Source organism: Hippichthys cyanospilos, chromosome 2 (assembly GCF_059441005.1).
Source record: "Hippichthys cyanospilos isolate Australia breed blue-spotted pipefish chromosome 2, RoL_Hcya_1.0, whole genome shotgun sequence".
In the NCBI taxonomy this organism is placed as follows: domain Eukaryota; kingdom Metazoa; phylum Chordata; class Actinopteri; order Syngnathiformes; family Syngnathidae; genus Hippichthys; species Hippichthys cyanospilos.
Window position 1 is genome coordinate 32,023,824 of NC_142370.1, and position 17,740 is coordinate 32,041,563.

Below are 17,740 nucleotides of genomic sequence, written 5' to 3' on the forward strand. Positions count from 1 at the left end.
AGAACTTGCACAGGCTGCGTACTCCCGTGTTAGTAGAGAAGCCCGTGTATTAAAAGCCCACTTAGTAATACTAATCACCCACAAAAAAAGATTCGAGCGCAGTAGTGAATGCCAGTAAATCAACCAGGAGACCTCGAGGGCAAATACGAGATGCACACACTACGTGGGCGTTTGTTTTCTTCTTCCCACCCTCTTTTCCTTCATATCTTAGCATTCTGAATGTATTGTAAAATAAGATTATGATTATGATAAATACATGTCAAATTATATTGCAATGACAAAGTTAGGGATTCTCCCAGAGCAGCGAGGTGGGAGGGGAAAGTGATGAAAATGGCAGTAATCTGCTTTAGTGATTCAGCAGAGGTTTTAATGTGAGGATTAGAGTGCGAGTCGTGCTGCTGGTGCCGCATCCGCGAAGCCTCGGCCTCCGCCCCCACCTTACTGCTTCTATCCTTCATTTTGCTTCTCAACTGCTGGCTGTGGCTTCTCCCACTCTCACACACAGACTTGTGTTTTTCTTAGCCTTTCACCTTTCCGCTAACAATTTGTTGCTTTTTTCCCTTCATTTGTTTTGCTTGACAACAACCCTCCCTTGCAGATCACTCAATTGTGAAGACGTTGTATATAAGCTGCTAGGGCTGTGCATATATTTGAATTTAATGCTGGATTGCATAATTCCAAAGAAAAATAGGATTCCAAATTTTGAGCTGTTCTGAGCCATGCACATGCAAGTTCCTCCACCGAGTCTCAACGTCAGCTAGCTTGCTAGCTCTCACCCTTCACCCTTTTGTTATTTAGATGTTAAAACAGTTCTACAAATATTCGTAAGTGTATGCTTGTTCCACCGAATGCTTGACGTGCGCTGCATATGTAATTAGCAGTTAGCGCTAACCCTGGAGACTTGTGCCAAATCGTACAATGACAGTTAAGGATGCTGAGAAAGTGCTAATCAATCATATTAGCATTTTAGCAGCGTCCGCGAGAATTTCCGTCATATAAAATACTTAGGTTGTGTGCCAGTGACAATAATTCTTATCAATTATGTTTGTTTTTATTTTAATGGAATGGATGGAATGAAATGAAATGAAACACATTTATACTGTTTTTGTTCACGTTTAATCGAAGGGAAGATGTTTCAGATGCTCCTAAAACACATTTTGTGTCAGTTACTGTAGTGCAGAAAACAATTTTTTTCACAAAAAACACATTTTCTCCTTTTGTCCAAAATAGCTTGATGTCACGCAAACGACCCATTTTCAAACTGATTACTAAAGAACGGAATAAAGTAGAATTTTACTTTCTTTTTCTAGGTAATGAATGGATTACATTACAAAGGTTATGGCTCTTGCTTTGATGTTCATGTACTATTCGGTGTGTTTATTTTGAAGTTAGCCTTCGCAACATGCCCTACGGAAAATTGGCAGTGGTCTCTTCCCAATCCGCTGGAATGCATGTAAAATTCAAACAGACGCCCCAGTTTTTTTGCGTCGTCACAGAGTCCATTTATGAACGTATTGTTTAAGTTTTAATTGTCTTTCGCCCGAGAACCCACAATGCATATTTGTTCTCTAATTTTGGCTCAAAATTTCATAGATATTTCCTTTTGGGAGATAAATGGCCAACACATTTAGTCTCCAAGACACAATAAAAATTATGTGTGCATGTTTGGATTTCCTAAACCCTTTTTGCCCAATAGTCTTACTCTCATTCACACACACATTTACACAAGCGAACTTGTTCAGTGTACCGTTGAATCTAGAACCTTGAGTGACTCTCAGCATTCCGGCAGGTTCTTGCTCCACTTCCTGTCCTCAGTCTTAATTCAACCCGCCCACCAGCTTCCCTTCACTGCATCCCTCGCTTCTTCCGCTTGTATTTGTCACTATCCAGCCCACGTCTCTCCTACCCATCCCCACCCCATACAGTAAATCCATAGCATTGTTCCATATTCTCCATAATCCCGTCCCTACGATATCAAGGTCAGTGGTTCATTTGCAAGTGACCCCGGTCATCTCATTTGAACGCTAGTTGAACCCTGTTCAAATTGTTGAACAGATTTTCCATTTCAGCAAGAGAATTAAAAGTACTTTACTTTTTTTCTTCCCCAAAATAGCCACCAGCAAACCAAAAATGGTACCTTGTCTATAACATCAACTACCTCATTTAGCCATCTGGTGTTTAGATCATTTCTCCAATTTTTGGATGGAACGGGTCCCTTCCGTAGCTAACCTAATGGTAGAGTCATTGGAAGAGTATCCCTTGAATCAGCGATTTTAGGATTAATCTCGGAAGAGTGTCCTACAGCTGCAGTTCCATCTGATAAAAGGGAGATTACAAGGATGATTTCCTGCAGACTTGCAACAGATTACGTGAAACGGCCCGGCTGACGCTGCCGACTGGAATGACCGTCGCCGTGTTTCATCAGTAGCATTTTTAATTATGTTGCACTATAAACAAACTTTCTTGCCTATCGTTTGGCAGATAGCTTGTGAGGTCATTGCATTTTTTTTACTGTATTCATCCATACAGAGAGAAATATCACTAAGCCTCTTAATCCATGTTGTAATCCCTTTTATAATCACTTTTTAATAGTGAAGTCAAATCCCAGCAGGGATCCATGCCGCAGTGGCATTTAATTGTTAAAAAAATATATGTGGTTTGTTCAGCACATGCGCATGGGTGGACACGTCCAAAAAAAGGAAAATAAATACACAATGTGATAAGCAATATGCACCACCACAAGAATGGTACGGTACAGTACGATACGATGCGATACGATACGATGCGATACGATACGATACGATGCGATACGATACGATGCGATACGATACGATACGATACGATACGAAACGGTATAAATAATAACTTTAAACAAGCTAGCTGTCGCCCGAAAATGACATCACACAGACTCAGGGCTCATCACCAATCACAGCTAACCAAGCTTGGTCACATGATCAAACCCGGAAAACAGGTAAGCCACGTTTGGTCATTATCTGATCCCTGAGTACTCGTGGTTGTTATTTCAATCGACAGAGGATACATGTTTTTAAAGGTATATGAAGGTATTCAACATAAATCAATATAGACAAAAAATGTAAATGTTTTTAACTGAATTTTAACCACTATGTTGTAAGCTGTAGTTTTTGTGTGTTGTCATACTGTACATGATGATGTTTTGAACCCATTTTTTTTATATTTTTTTAGCAGTAGAAAACTGACCATAATGAATTCATAATGACATTATTTTTCCTGTGCAATTAAAACCTGGGTTTGGTCTTATGATGTTTACAAGGTGAGCAATTTTCAGGCAATAACAGCTCGTGTCGCAAAGTCACTACTTTATCCGTTTAGCGTCCTCCACTGATCTCCGTGTCGTTATTAGAGAAAACGACTGTACTTCTTCATGAAGCTGTGATGAATCGGGGCACATGGAAAGAGAAAACACCAATCTGTGCAGGATGCTAACAAATCTGAAACTCAATCCATCCACAAAATTCTCCAGAGCATATGGGCCTGGCGACATCCCGCCAGGCTTTTCCATCCTTGCCTGCCAAGCTAATTCAAGAGTGAATCTCCAGCAGCGATTCTATTAGCAAGCAGCACCAGAGTACTTCCTTAAATACATCCTCTGCACTCATTGGTCAGGCCACAGCTACTCATTTTCATCAATCCCCTTTGTTTATGTAGAGATTGACGTTTTAGGAAGTCTTTTTTTTTCTTGCTCCCAGCCTTTGATTCTTCTGGTGGAAGCACAAGTTTTACAGTCTGATATAAATGCCTGAAGTATATGAAATGCACACTTGTCCCTCAGACCCCGAATGTGAGAAATTTCTTGATGACAAGGATTTTCCTCAAACGCATTTGGAGAAGAAACCCAATGACATCTGGAGAGCTTTTAAACCGCAATCTGCGGCGTTAGCTCTCGTCCAACGTTAAAAAGAACGGGTGAAAAACAAGAGAAGGCAGGTTGGAGAAAGCGACTGGCTTCGTAAAAGAAAATGTGAGGGGTAGTAGATATTTATAGGACAGTATATAGATAGAGCTATATTTGGAGCTGGATTTAGCTTTTGTACACATGATAAGGAGGCACAGTTCCCGTTTACGTCCATGTTGAGTCCACATTTATATCAAGCTGGTGGCTGGAAGGGATATATTGAGACACGGGTTTTACATGTGCATAACTGCTGGACCTCTTTGAATCATACTTACATCTCCCATCACCATGGCTACAACCTACAGCAGTGTGGAGGCGTGCTCTGCGTCTCTCTTTCCTGCTTTCCCTGGCGAGCCGATCCCACAGTTGCGGGTTAAAGTAAAATAATGTGTCTTCTGGGTCTGAATTTTTAGCTTACTTTGAAAAGCTCAGTTGGAGCTTTTGGCTTTTTGTATCCTAGACATGAGCTAAATTGGTGGCTGTGTTTGTACTGTTTTTTTTTTTTAATTCGCGGTAACAAAAACTATTTTTATGATAACGTCGCATAGGGAAACTTCTAAGGTCTAACATAGGGACGGTTTAAAAGTTTCTGCAATGAGACACATACAGATAACAAAAGGAATGCAGAAACTAACGTCCCCCTTCATGAAACATGCTAAAATGATCAATAATAATAATTGATATATGCTTGATAAGTAAATACTTACAATAAAAATGTCCTAAATCTCAGCTGTGTATTGCTGACAACTTTTGCTGTGATTCTTTTTCCTCGTAGCATTTTATTCATTTTCAGTGTTTCTATTAATCATATCATTCAGTGTCTTAATGTCTTTCGTGTTTTATACAGTTATTTACCATAAATTTCATACTACAAGCCACTACCATTTTCTCACACTTCGAATACTGCAGCTTAAAGTCCAGGGCACCTTACTTGCAGTTTTTGTTGTTGTTGTTGTTTTTTTTTAACAGCCACCAGGGGGCAACTGCCCAGTAAACAATTGGAGACAGAACAAGTATTGATTTCGAGTTTGGGCTGGTTTTACTCACCACCGGGAGGCATTTCCACTAATAAAAGAAATCGGGTGTGGTACCGTTGTGTTGGCGCAGTATTCTAACAATCCAAGTGTGGTAGTATTCTCGCGAAAATATGTTAGTGCTGCTCTTAGTTCTAAACATGCAGACATTCTTGAATGTCTAATGGTAAAACCTGTGGCTTATAGTCTGGTACCGCCTATACAAGAACAAAAATATTTTCTTGTCAGTTTTTGTTTTTAGGTCTTATAATCAGTGTGTTTTACAGTTTGAAAAATACAATAAATTATGAAAAATACAGTAAATGATTTCATAGCTACTGAGGTGAAACTTCACAAGATCCGCCGAGTCATGTTTGATGTTCTGTGATTACGAGGGAATTTATGATTTGAACTTTTTTTTTCTTCTTTTCCCCAGGAGTACCTTACCCCAAGATGCTAACAAGTATTTTGATAGCGCTACCGGTGTCTTGGAAGTTCCAATGGCAGTGCAAGTAGCAGGCCAGGTTTGTTTTCGACTTATTCTGTATTTGGCGCAGTTTGTTTTAAATCTCTATTTGATCCTGGAATCATCTTTGTCATCCTTATCCTGAACAGAAGCAGAAGCACTGAAGGTTGTAACCTATTTAGCTCGTTAGCTAAAATTATCTCATACCCCCAAGGCCCAGTTGCTCCATGGGTGTTAACAAGCCAAGCATAAAGGTTGTTCTGCATTGTCGAAAGGAAAATGTCTCTCGACTGAACCTTAGATTTTAAAATACGGAGAAGCCGCTTAAACATTGGTATAGCACTGATGTTGTGGGGGTTTTTTTCCTCGTAAATCTAAATTTGTGCAGTCTTCTTGCCAAATCATCCCCTCCCTTCATGGACAAGGAAGGGAGGCAAAGCCCTGACAAGGAGCCAAAGACAGGGCCAGGATGTTCCTGTGGAGCACCAAATGTGGTGCCTTTAAGCCCCGAGCCTCCAAGCATACACACAGAAGCAGGCGCACGCACGCACATTGTCGGGAAGGTCAAGAACCAATGTAGCCTCCAGCATTTGAGATCTGATATTTGCAGAATAATACGGGAATTGGGATTGGTGGGATATGTTTTTATATGCCAAGGCTTTAGAGTAGGGCTGGGTAAGGAATCGAATTCATGTGAATAGTTTAAAAATTGAAGTTTTAAAAATTATTTTGCATAAGTGGCCATATATATATATATATATATATATATATATATATATATATATATATATATATATATATATATATATATATATATATATATATTTTTTTTTTTTTTTTTTTAAATCAAACGTTTACCTGTATATAAATATTTGCTGAGTTTAGTTCTTGCATTAACATCGTAATCATCCAGAATGATTGAAGAAAATGGAAATTATATTTTTTGCCCATATTGCCAACGTACACTATACATAACATGGCAGTTAGAAGGTCCTCTCTAGTTAATACCTTAACCTAAAAGAGTCCTTGCATTCTGCATTTGCAGTAAAATAAGATGATACAGTATGTTAAAATAAACTAAAATGATCAAAAGTACATCGTTTAGGTTTATAATACTTTCTGTACTGTACAGATATTTTTAAAACGGTCAACAAATGAAGCATTTGACTTGATGTTGCCATTTTCAGGTGCAGCCTGTCATTTACACAGTCCAAGCAATTGTGACTTCATCCGACTTGAAGTTTGACCAGAGCGAGGTAGACTTTGGCTGTTGTTCTATTTACCAGTCAGTCAAAAGCAGCGTACGCCTGACCAACATGTCGCTGCTACCTCAAGAATTTGGTTTTGTCGGCCTTCCAGAGGTGAGTGCAGTTATCCCATGCTACGGCACATTTGGCATTAGTGATAATCCCCTGTGGAGAATTATGCAATTTTACTTAGTCTGGTGTTGTTTGCATAGTTGCAACGCATAATCACAATTAGCTACTCGCTAAGGATTTATTATATGTATCTTTTTATCTTGGTTGAAAATTGAAAGTATTTCCATTGCACTTTTCACGTTGCATTCAGCTGCATATAAGCACTGATAGTCAAATATTTGCTCCCTGTAAAACCCAAGCAGTCATGTGTACCGTATGTTCTGTTCGCGCCACAGTTTGTTGACGTCCAACCCAATGACGGCTTTGGCACTCTTCTCCCTCAAGAAACATTAGAGATTGATGTCATTTTCAGCGCCAACAAAGCAAAAGAGTACCGTTTCCATCTCAGCTGCAAATCAGGAATTAACAGGTTCAAATCTTCCTTCTATTGTGTCGTCACTGTAAGCCAGTGCTGGGAAAACGAAGCCTCATGAAGCACATGTAATTTGTTCTTGCTCCTCTAGATGGTGCTCTTGGTTTTAAAATGAAGGCAAGAATTGATTACATTTCCATTGCGTCTTTAAGACAAGAGTGTCATCTGGAGGAGCAAAAAAATATCAAAAGTGCTTCACGAGGCTTCACTTACCCATCACTACTGTAAGGACGAATAAATTCTCTCCATTTGTCTTCAGAGTGTTTCCCCTAGCGTGCCGTGCCATGGGCGTCTGCCCGACATTGGCGCTGTCTCATTCCCTGGTGCAGTTTGGCCCCACGGCGGTTGGCGACCATTCCACCGCTCTGGTTTACCTCACCTATAACCAAACCGTTCGAAATCAGTCCAAACAACGACCCTCTGCTGGGGCCAGACTGTTTTCCTTCACGCCGCCTCAGGACTCCAGCATCCGTATCACTCCTTCAGCAGGACGCCTGCTGCCCGGGAAGGTGAGAGGAGGAGCGCAACTTCCAACTTCAGATGTCATTACTCACACTTCTGGCTCCTGAAGGGTTCAAAGGAGCGTACATTATCTGAAAAATTTCCACAGGATTTTTTTTTTTTTAATTTACAATTGAAATTGATTAATATCCTAACCGTCCAGAATGACTGGTGAAATTTGAGATTTGATTTTCTTGGCCATTCACACATAGTCTATTTTCTTTGGGGGTTTTTCTGTGTCACTTGGTCATCTTATTACTTTTTTAAAACTTTCTCCATTATTGTTGCACTCCATATGTTTTTTTTCTTTTTAACAGATAAAAATATAGTAATAATAACGAATAATATTAACTAAGTAATTGATTTTCTAGCTCAGTGATTCTGAAATTGGGCTACGGATACCCCTGGGGGTACTTGAAGGAACTCTAGAGGTTACTCAGATTTTTTAATAAAACAAACATGCAAAAATCCTTTAAAAACAATTATTGGATTCATTAAATGTGTTAGGAAAATATTAGTTCATAAAACATTCTTTTTGTTAAGTAGGTTATTGAATTTCATTCTTTTTAAAAACCTAGATTATCCCCCATGCTAGAATGGTTCGACCCAATTTTTCACGTGCCATCTCTCGTTAATAATTTATTTTTGTGAACAGATCTCTACTACAATCCCAAAAAATTACACTTTTGTCAATATTATTTATTAGTATTTGAACTGACACTTATTTTGATTATTTATTGTTGACAAATATTTATTAAGTTAATGATTTATTTTGGTGAACAGTTCTCTACTTTAATACCAAAAGATACATTTTTATGTTGAATATTTTTCTGTGGACAAATATTTATTTATACTTATTGTATTTCTATTTGAGAACAGATCAGACACTTTGTTGATTATTTTTTGTGGACAAATATTTATTAGCAATTAAGTTATTTAGCTTTATGATCCAAAGAGGACCCTTTATGTTGGTTAATTTTTGTTGACTAATACAGATGAAGTTTGAAGAATTGTAAGGTTTAATAAATCAGACACTAATGACCTTTTTCACTTTTTTTTTTAACCCCAAAATGCTTTGCACTCGTTAAGGGGTACTTTGCCGAAAACGTATTCCACAGGGGGTACATCACTGAAAAAAAGTTGAGAACCACTGTTCTAGCCGATGCTCAGTTTGGCTATGGTTATGTCTTTACTACAGTGCTAGGTCGCCCTCTAGAGGAAATATGGCAGAATTGAATGTATTTTCAAACCATGCCTATGCAGAAATATTTATATGCCATGTTTTCTATATTTAACTCGTAAAATGTCAATATAGTACTTAAGTTTGTACATTTGTACACGAATGTGACTTATACAGTTTTTTTTTTTATAATTGAGCGTTATTCCTTTTTTGTTCGTATTTTTCAAATATTTTTACTTTTTGAACACTGCGATTGATTCACATCTTTTTATTTCCTTTTCACTCATTTCATGAATTAAAACCTTCAACAGATACACACATTTCTTTGTTTACTAGCCGAAACTAAAAATGTGAATTGATTATTTGCCTTCGTCTTTGTTCCTGCACTCCAGAGGTGTTTGGTCCTGGTCACGTTTAATCCCAAACTTGAAGACCGAGATATCAAGGAAGAAGCCCGGCGTCTCCTCTTCAAAGCCAAACAAAACAACGAGGACAGCAAAACGTTTACTGAAGAGGAGGTGCAACGTCACTCTTTTAATTTAACAACTCAGACTTTAATGTCTTTTTATTTTTCACTTTCATTTCAATAATGTCACTTCTATTGCCGTGAAAAAGGTTTTTGCCCTCTTCTTGATTTCTGTGTTTTATGCGTATTTATTACTCGCAAAGATTTTACAAATCTTTCCGAACCTTTGTGAAAATCAAGAAATCGCTTAAATAGCATCTGTTCTCGTCTCGTTCGATCTGTTGTGGAAAAGGGAACAGCATTTGATAAATAGAACAGTAAATTGCAATGTGATGGTCTGGGGTTGCTTTGCTTCCTCAGGACCAGGACAACTTGCTATTATCTATAGAAAACTGCGGTGTACCAGAACATTGTGAAGAACGTTCGACCATCAGTTTGTGCCCTCAAACTCAAGTGCTCTTGGATCACATCAAGTTTTTCTGAGTTATTGCTTCCAAAGGTGGCGCAATTTGTTCTTATTTGAAATCATCATTCAGGAACTTCATTCAGATCCTTGAGTTGCCTTGATGTAATATTAATATAAATGAAAAGAAACCTTTGCGAGTGATAAGCAAAAAAAACAGAAGTCAGGATTGAGGTAAATACTTTTTGACGCAATGTTACTTTGTTTCGATAGGCTAAAAGCAAAGGGAAGAAAATATCCAAGAGCAGCAAAATTTTAGATTTTTCCTCCAAAACCTCAATGAGGTCATCAGCACCCGACAGCATAGATGCAGGGTAAGAGTGTGTTTGAACACCGTTTATCGAATGATGGCTCATACCTTTGCCATCTTGTTTCATCCACAGTAGTGAGGTGCAAATCATGAACCACTTTTGATCTTTTTTTTCCCTCTAGATCATAGGTGTAAAACTCCAGTCCTTGAGGGTCGGTATCCTGTATGTTTTACACACCTGGTTCACATGATTATATTATTAGCAAGCTGATAATGCTTGATCCTAATCATTTGAATCAGGTGTACTTGAGAAAGTGGTTTGGAAAACCTGCAGGATACCGGCCCTCGAGGACTGGAGTTTGCCACCTGTGCTCTAGATGGCACTCTTGGTTTAAAAATGCAGCGTGAATTTAATCAGTTGCACTATTTTAACCTTTATTTTTAAACCAAGAGCACCATCAGGAGGACTGAAAAAAATCAAGTGCTTCACGAGGTTTCGTTTTCCCATCATTACTCCATAGTACAAAACTACCGAACTGACTTGTGCTACGCCATATTTGCTATTTTTGTTGTTATCCGAGAATCAAGACATTGCCGTCGTTTTATTTCTGTCTTGCATTTTAAGTTACTCTGTTTTTAGTATTTTTTTTTTCTTCCTAGAGGTCAAAGGTTTGAGGAGGCGAGAGTGTCTCTACTGCACTCCTTCACCTCACGATACAGCGAGTACACCATCCCCTGCTTTGTGTCAGACGGTGACCCTCCTGAGGATGACAGGCAGGCCCAGCCCACTTGGAGGTAAAAAAAAAAAAAAAGATTTATTCCTGGAATCAATCATTTTGTATTGATGTTCAAGTGTACGTGGTTAATGTTCCACGCAATCATTTATTAACTCCCACGTAATATGTCCTCAGTCCTCTCAATACAGTCTACTTGAAGCTGCAATGTCCTGCTGTACAGCCCCCTCTAGTGGTGGCTTCAAATATTATCAGAAATTATGTCTTGGATTTCCAGCAAGTGGCAGTAGGTGGGTACACAATTCCCATGTATCATCCCAAGCATACGTCTACGGTTTACAGCTGCGTATTGAATTTTCTCCATGCGTTTTGTCCTCTTTCATTTTAAGGAGAGAGAGTACTTAAAAGATTTTCTGTCAAGAACATTTCGGAGGAATCTTTAGAGGTACTTTCATATATTCAGTTTGTGTTACGTATAGAATAATCTGAGATGTAGTAGTAGCAATACGTTTGGTAAATATTGCATACTGTATATATTCAGTACACTACAGTACAGGCCAAATATTTAACCAAACGTTATTTAATGCATTTTTTCATATGCCTTTTATTTTACCATTGTACTTGACGTCACTGAAGGCATCAGAACGCACACAGGCGAAGTTATGTACTTGACAGGAAAGTGATTTAACTGAAAACTTCTCACACGTCAGGTTAATACACAGCCCTATTGGATAAAAATTCATATTATAGCGAGAAACAATCAAGTAACTCCCCAAATGAGTGGCCATCGTTACTTTAAGAAACTGCATGAGAAGGTGTGCCCAATATTTTGGCCTGTACTGTTTATCTTGGTTGAAAAAAAAAAAAATCTCAAAACCTAATGTATTTTACGTATATATTATTACTCTTATACAGCTACTAATGTCATTTTTTATTTTAGATTTGAATCAAATCCTCTTGGTCAAATGTGTGTATTGTTAGTAATATATTCAATCGTAAAGTCTTCTACAGATAGGACTGAAAATATTAACAATCCACCACGATTGTGTGCTTGTTTTCAAGCTGAGGTCATCATTGCTGGATATATATGGACCCTTTTCACTTCTTAACTCTCTCAGAGGCATAGGACCTGGACAGCAACACACCCTGGTGTTGGCCTTCTGTCCAACCTTAGAAAATAAGGTGACATATTTAACCCTTGTGCACACACTTTGCAAACTATACACATTTGTAAATGCTTTTAAAGGTGAAATAATTCGTTATTTTCCTTTCAACCACACATTGTTCAGTAGCATCAGTTCTATATATACATGTGTAGGTGAAATTTATTAACACCCACGAAAAAAAGAAAACGGTATGGTCTGTTTTTGTAGTCTATGACGGGATGATGGCAATTTAAGGCATAGCCATTAACTGGTTTCTACTGCCACCTACTGTCTTGAGGTGGAAGTCAACAGGATGTTACAAAAATTGCAGTAAAATCAATGTCATAAATCCTATAAAAATGCATCTAAAAAATGTGAATTGTAATGGTTTTGTATGGTCCAAAATTTGGACAATGATTATTTTTGTACATAAAATCTCGCACGTCCAGCTGCAGTCACTTAGAAATGTCAGAATCGTTGCATTTTAAAATTTTACGTGTTTTAATCATCTGCTTGAAATTACATCTCCCTAGTGTTTTTTTCCCCGTTGATTTTTTTAGGATATTATAAATAAAAAAATCAAAGGAATTTCAATATTTGTAACATAATGCCACAAAGGTTAAATTGCAACTGCTCAACACATTTATTTGTGTAGTTTGTAGCATATTCTCAAGCAGTCGTCACTATGGCAGCGGTGTCTAAACCTAAGGTGAATATTTGCAGTAAAAAAACAATGTAGTGGTTTGTCGTCGTATTTTTGTTTTTACTAGCCTTGCATGCCCTGCCAAATGGCATTTTTAGTTCATGCCACAGGCCACTGAAAAATGAATGGCGGGCCGCAAATGTCCCCCGGGCCACAGTTTGGACACCTCTGCCCTTTAAAATGATTTTTTTTTTGGATATGATATCATTTGAGTAACTTCTAATCATGTCTCCCGATCATTAGTACTGTGAGACTTTGGAGGTGCGCTGTCAGAAGATGACGCTGGCCGTGACTTTGCGTGGGGAGGGTGTGGTTCCTGCCATCACCTCCTCCCATCGCGGAGGTCTTTTGGATTTTGGTTACGTGCTTGAGAAGGACAGCGTCTCTCATGTCTTGAAGGTAAGATGGCATATTGTCATCATCATAAACTCATTTGCTGAAGTTGGTTAATACTGTGAGCATTGAGGTCAGGGGTGTCAAAGATACGGCTTGTGGGTCTGATCTGGCCCGTCAGGAGGTTTAATCCGGCACACAAAATGACTTTGTGAAGGATTTAAAAAAAAAAAAATGCAAATCCGTGACGTGACATCATAACTCCTTCTACCTAGGTCTTCAGCTTCTGTCATGTAAATCATTACATGGGTGCTTTCCAGTGTCCAAACTGAGACATAACAGCGCCACTTTTACTCTGTTTAATATTCTTTGCTCTTCACTGCACTCCCTGAAAAAAATTGTTGTATGCCTATATATTTGATTGGGGCATTTTCCTGCAATTGGTTATTTGTGTTTCATTGTCTTTATATATTTTTATGTATTTATTTATTCTTGGTTCTTGTGTTTTAGCTATTATATTGTATCATAAAAATCAACATAAAAATGACACAATTCTTTTTTTAGTTAAATACTTTATATAGCATGATTTTACCAGTCAGGCCCACTTGAAAACCTTTTTTCCTCCATGTGGCCCCTGAGCTAAAATGAGTTTGACACCCCTGATCTAGATCATCCAAAACCGTACCTGTGTGCATTATGTTTGTTGTCATGACAAACCTTGCATCACTCGTAGCTCCAGAACAGCTCTGCTGTTGCCGTTGGTTTCAAGGCGATGTTGTACAGCCTCTCGCCCTCCGAGACTCAGGGCGCTGATGAGAAGGTGGCCCTGCTTTTAGGTGGTTATACAAACTCCAAGATCCAGCCCGTGGTTGGTAAGTGAATCACTTGGGAAGGATATTTACTGGAAGTAGGTTGGAGGTGAGGGGGTTGGATGTCTCTGACACTTAGACGCACCCCCTTTTCAAATATGATTTGACAAAAATAGAAACGAGCTAAATCATCACCATTAATTTAGTGATGCGAAAATGAAGCGCCATGAACCACTCGAATTTTTTCAGTCTTAGTTTCAAATAACATCATTCCAGTGGAGCTTTGAGTTGACCTGTACTGACCGGAATTGGTCGAGTTATTTTTTTTTTCAATATACATAAATATATATATAAATCAATATACCCGTGATGATGATACATAAGATTGCATAAACACACTTGGGAAAATGTCTTGAGCTTTGAGTTGACCTGTACTAACCGGAATTGGTCGATTTTTTTTTTTCAATATACATAAATATATATATAAATCAATATACCCGTGATGATGATACATAAGATTGCATAAACACACTTGGGAAAATGTCTTGTACAATGAAACCAAGGTGGAAATTGTGGCCATGATCCTGAAAGATTTTTAATTACATGTAGATAATTGTTCTCATGACAGTTTTTTTCCAACCCCCGACAACTCAAGCACAAGAAGACCGACAGTGCATAAAACAGATCAAAATAAGCATGCAGAACGTTTTAGAGATCACTAGAGATCTCATTAGAGATCCAATGTGGACATGAGAATCATTCCTGAGGATCATTGTTGGTGTGCGCAGGCACCCAGAACTACAACGGCCTGAGCGTTTTCAGTGTTCTGCCTGTGGAGGGAAGCATTGGTGCAAAGCAAAGTCAGGACGTGGTCATCACCTTTCAGCCTGATCACCCCTCCGTCAACTATTCTGATCAACTCACCATCGAGCTTGTCAATAAGGTACCAAACACATGCACACACTCGTTTATCGCCTCAGCGACACCGCACGGTATTTACTCCAAACAAATAGTTGAATTACAGAAAGATAATTGTTCAAACAGAGCCCCGGGTCGTTAGCTTATCTAACCAAGAGGATAGCTGGGCGTTATGACAACCCAGCTTTCCTTCCACTCAGGTTTTCATAGATGAAAACTGGGTTTGTCCCAGTTGTGTTTATGCATTTTTTTGCACTTTAAAAAGCCCAGAGAAAGTTAATAAAAAGTTAAATATTCTACACTAAAATACATCCTTTTACAGGAAGTTATAAAAGGTTAACTATTCTACCTGAGGATCTTCTCAGCCCAATTTGAGAGCGCTGGAATTTGGCAGTTCAGTTTGCAGCAAATAAGCCGAAAAGCTAAATCTAAGTTTGTCTTTCTGTGTGCTAGAGTAAATTGTGTGTCCTGGATCTAAAAGGTGCAGCGTCTTCACACAATATGTATCTGTGTGGAGGAGATCCACTGACCGTTCCTATTGAATCCCTTCTACCTCCACTAATAACCAGTCAACTTCAGCTCTCAGGTACATTCTGCATATAAGTAAGTACAAGGGATTTAATGTTTGGACTCTTAAAAAAAAAAAAATTGTCTCTAGGCAACTTTGAAGAAAAGTAAGGAGTTCACATTTTCTGCTCTTCACCTCCAGGACAGTCTGAAGACATGGAAATTCCGGTGCTGGTCACCCTGCGAGCCAGCTACCACATGAGGACTATCAGACCTGCAGTGCGAGAACTGCAAGTTGGCTGCATTCGGGCCAGTAAGAAGGTGCTGAGGCAGACTTTTAAGTAAAGAACACCATGGATTTGTCACTGTTGTAATTGTTGTCCACTGTAATACTTCAGTCTTAAATTATTCAACCATATACAGTAACTGTACCGTTTTTGAGGAAGCACATCTCTCGGGCACTCCTACAAGACACGTCTTTGGCTCCCGGCGCGACCATGGGAGTTGGGACGGGAGTGGGTTACAACTACTGCCCTCATTGGTCAATGGTCGCAATCACGTGTCTTGTAGGACCGCCTGAGAGCTGTGCTTCCTCATGAAACTCAGAAGCTCTGAAAGAACCACGGAGAGGTGCAGCATGACAGCAGTGACCACTAAAGGAAGCGTTGTAAAGCTGTTCCCTACATTTCTTTTGTAGTAAATCGAAATTTTGAATGATTGTTATCATGTTTGGTCGGCTACAAGCTTCACTCTAGACTTCTGGGCACCGCTAATATAACCGCGGCTCTCAGCGGCCAGACAGCCAAAGGGAATGAAGGAAAGGGATAACAGTACAGTTACTGTATAAGGTTCTTCTGCTTGGGCAGAAGCCAAGAATTCTCTGTAATGGCTAAAGAAAGTAAAAATAACACTTTGGGAAAGGGAGCCCTTTAACGTGTCTTAATGCTTTTAAAACATAAACAAATTGTGAGATATACGCCAACGCATTGATGGGATGTTTAATGTCCGGGTCAAACCATTCAGGGGAGTGACTTCTCCTGGGACAGCATGGCATCTCTGCAGCAGAAGGGCTTCAATGTGGATCCCAGCAAAGGCAGCGTAGAGGCAGGAAGTAGACGCACCATCAAGATCACGTGGAGTCCGCAGAGTGGACTCAAGGTGAGGAGCATTGCTCTTTTTTTGCCTTAAAAGGATACGCGTTCTAAAAGGTCACAGGTGTGATCATCCAACAGCGAGCGATTATGCAGATAAATCCAAATCCAAATATTAATTCCACAGTTAATGAATTTGTTTAGTAATGATATAAATCATGTGTGTGTTTCAGCCCAATGAAGTGGTGCAGATTTGTGTGCCTCTCACGATAAAAGGTGAAGAAACTCGAGTGTACAGTGTCACGCTCATGGCCTTAGTCGCCACTCATGTAGATTGATACTGATTTTTTTTCATGGATTCTTATTTTCTAGTCATTCTTTTATTGATGTGGAGGTGATTGTAAACCGCAATATTTTGTCCACTTCATGTCTTTAATACAAAAAATTGACACAAATCTCAGTGTTATTGTAGTGATATCTAAAATTAATTTAATAAACACATGGACAAAAACTGAGCATTATTATAATTGTAAAAACAGGGTAGTCATTTTGCGCAGGTAAACTACTACATTGCGAATAACTTAACAGCAAACCACATTTTTCTATAATATTTTTGTTATGGGTTAAAGCAGTGGTTTTCAACCTTTTTTCAATAATATACCGCTTAACCAGTGCAAAGCGTTTTTGGGTTTAAAAAAAAAATAAATCAGTGTCTGATTTATTCAAATTTAGACCATTTCAAGCTTGCACACACACACACAAAAAATCAACATAAAATGTAATCTTTTGGATCATAGAAATCTGAAATTTGACAACCGAAATCTGTTGTCAAATAAAAATAACTTAATTATTAATACATATTTTTCCACAAAAAATAATTGTGAATAAATTTGCCCCCCAAAAAAATGCTCAACATAAAGTATTCAAATAAAAATATTCAACATACAGCATCCTGTTTTTTGGATTACTCTTCACAAATATAAATCATTAACTTAATTACTAATAAATATTTTTCCTAAAAAAAAAAATCAACAATAAAGTGTCAGCTGTTTTCAAAAAAATAATTATAAAGAAATATTTCTACACAGAAAAATATTCTACTTTAAATGTCCTCCTTTGGGTTCATAGTAGAGACGTGTTCACAAAAATAAATCATTAACTTGACAGGTAACGAGAGGTGGCACATGACAAGTTGGGTCGAACCATTCTAGTATGGAGGAGAATATGAATTTTTACAATAATGAAATTGAATAACCTTCTGAACATAAAATGTGTTTTATGAACTTACATTTTCCTGAAACAATAAATTGATTCAATAATTATTTATAAAGGACAGGTACACCTGTCATATTTCACAATTTACACCTTTATCTATACCTGTTCCAAACTGTTTGATGAAGCTTACATTTCTCCTTTTTAACCAGTAATTTCTTCTT

General features: G+C 38.3%; 1 protein-coding gene across 5 annotated transcripts in view; it reads left to right on the forward strand.

The window, feature by feature from the left end:
* The window catches only part of cfap74 (cilia and flagella associated protein 74), a 44,646-nt gene that overhangs the window by 22,170 nt on the left and 4,736 nt on the right, over positions 1–17,740 (forward strand). Inside the window, exons 23-39 of one of the 5 annotated variants that reach the window (XR_015863827.1) lie at positions 5,384–5,471; positions 6,601–6,774; positions 7,068–7,201; positions 7,464–7,713; positions 9,278–9,403; positions 10,028–10,128; positions 10,725–10,859; positions 10,976–11,088; positions 11,188–11,243; positions 11,861–11,980; positions 12,890–13,045; positions 13,713–13,851; positions 14,577–14,731; positions 15,160–15,292; positions 15,416–15,554; positions 16,237–16,371; positions 16,538–16,580. Coding sequence is in view for 2 of the 5 variants with exons in the window: in XM_088403503.1 (XP_088259629.1) it covers positions 5,384–5,471; positions 6,601–6,774; positions 7,068–7,201; positions 7,464–7,713; positions 9,278–9,403; positions 10,028–10,128; positions 10,725–10,859; positions 10,976–11,088; positions 11,188–11,243; positions 11,861–11,980; positions 12,890–13,045; positions 13,713–13,851; positions 14,577–14,731; positions 15,160–15,292; positions 15,416–15,534; positions 16,237–16,371; positions 16,538–16,642 (2,239 nt within the window). In the remaining 3 variants the exon portion in view is untranslated. Of the gene's footprint in view, positions 1–5,383; positions 5,472–6,600; positions 6,775–7,067; positions 7,202–7,463; positions 7,714–9,277; positions 9,404–10,027; positions 10,129–10,724; positions 10,860–10,975; positions 11,089–11,187; positions 11,244–11,860; positions 11,981–12,889; positions 13,046–13,712; positions 13,852–14,576; positions 14,732–15,159; positions 15,310–15,415; positions 15,555–16,236; positions 16,372–16,537; positions 16,760–17,740 lie in introns of those variants that run through there. The other 4 variants (XR_015863826.1, XM_088403511.1, XM_088403503.1 and 1 more) reach the window with 4 other exon arrangements.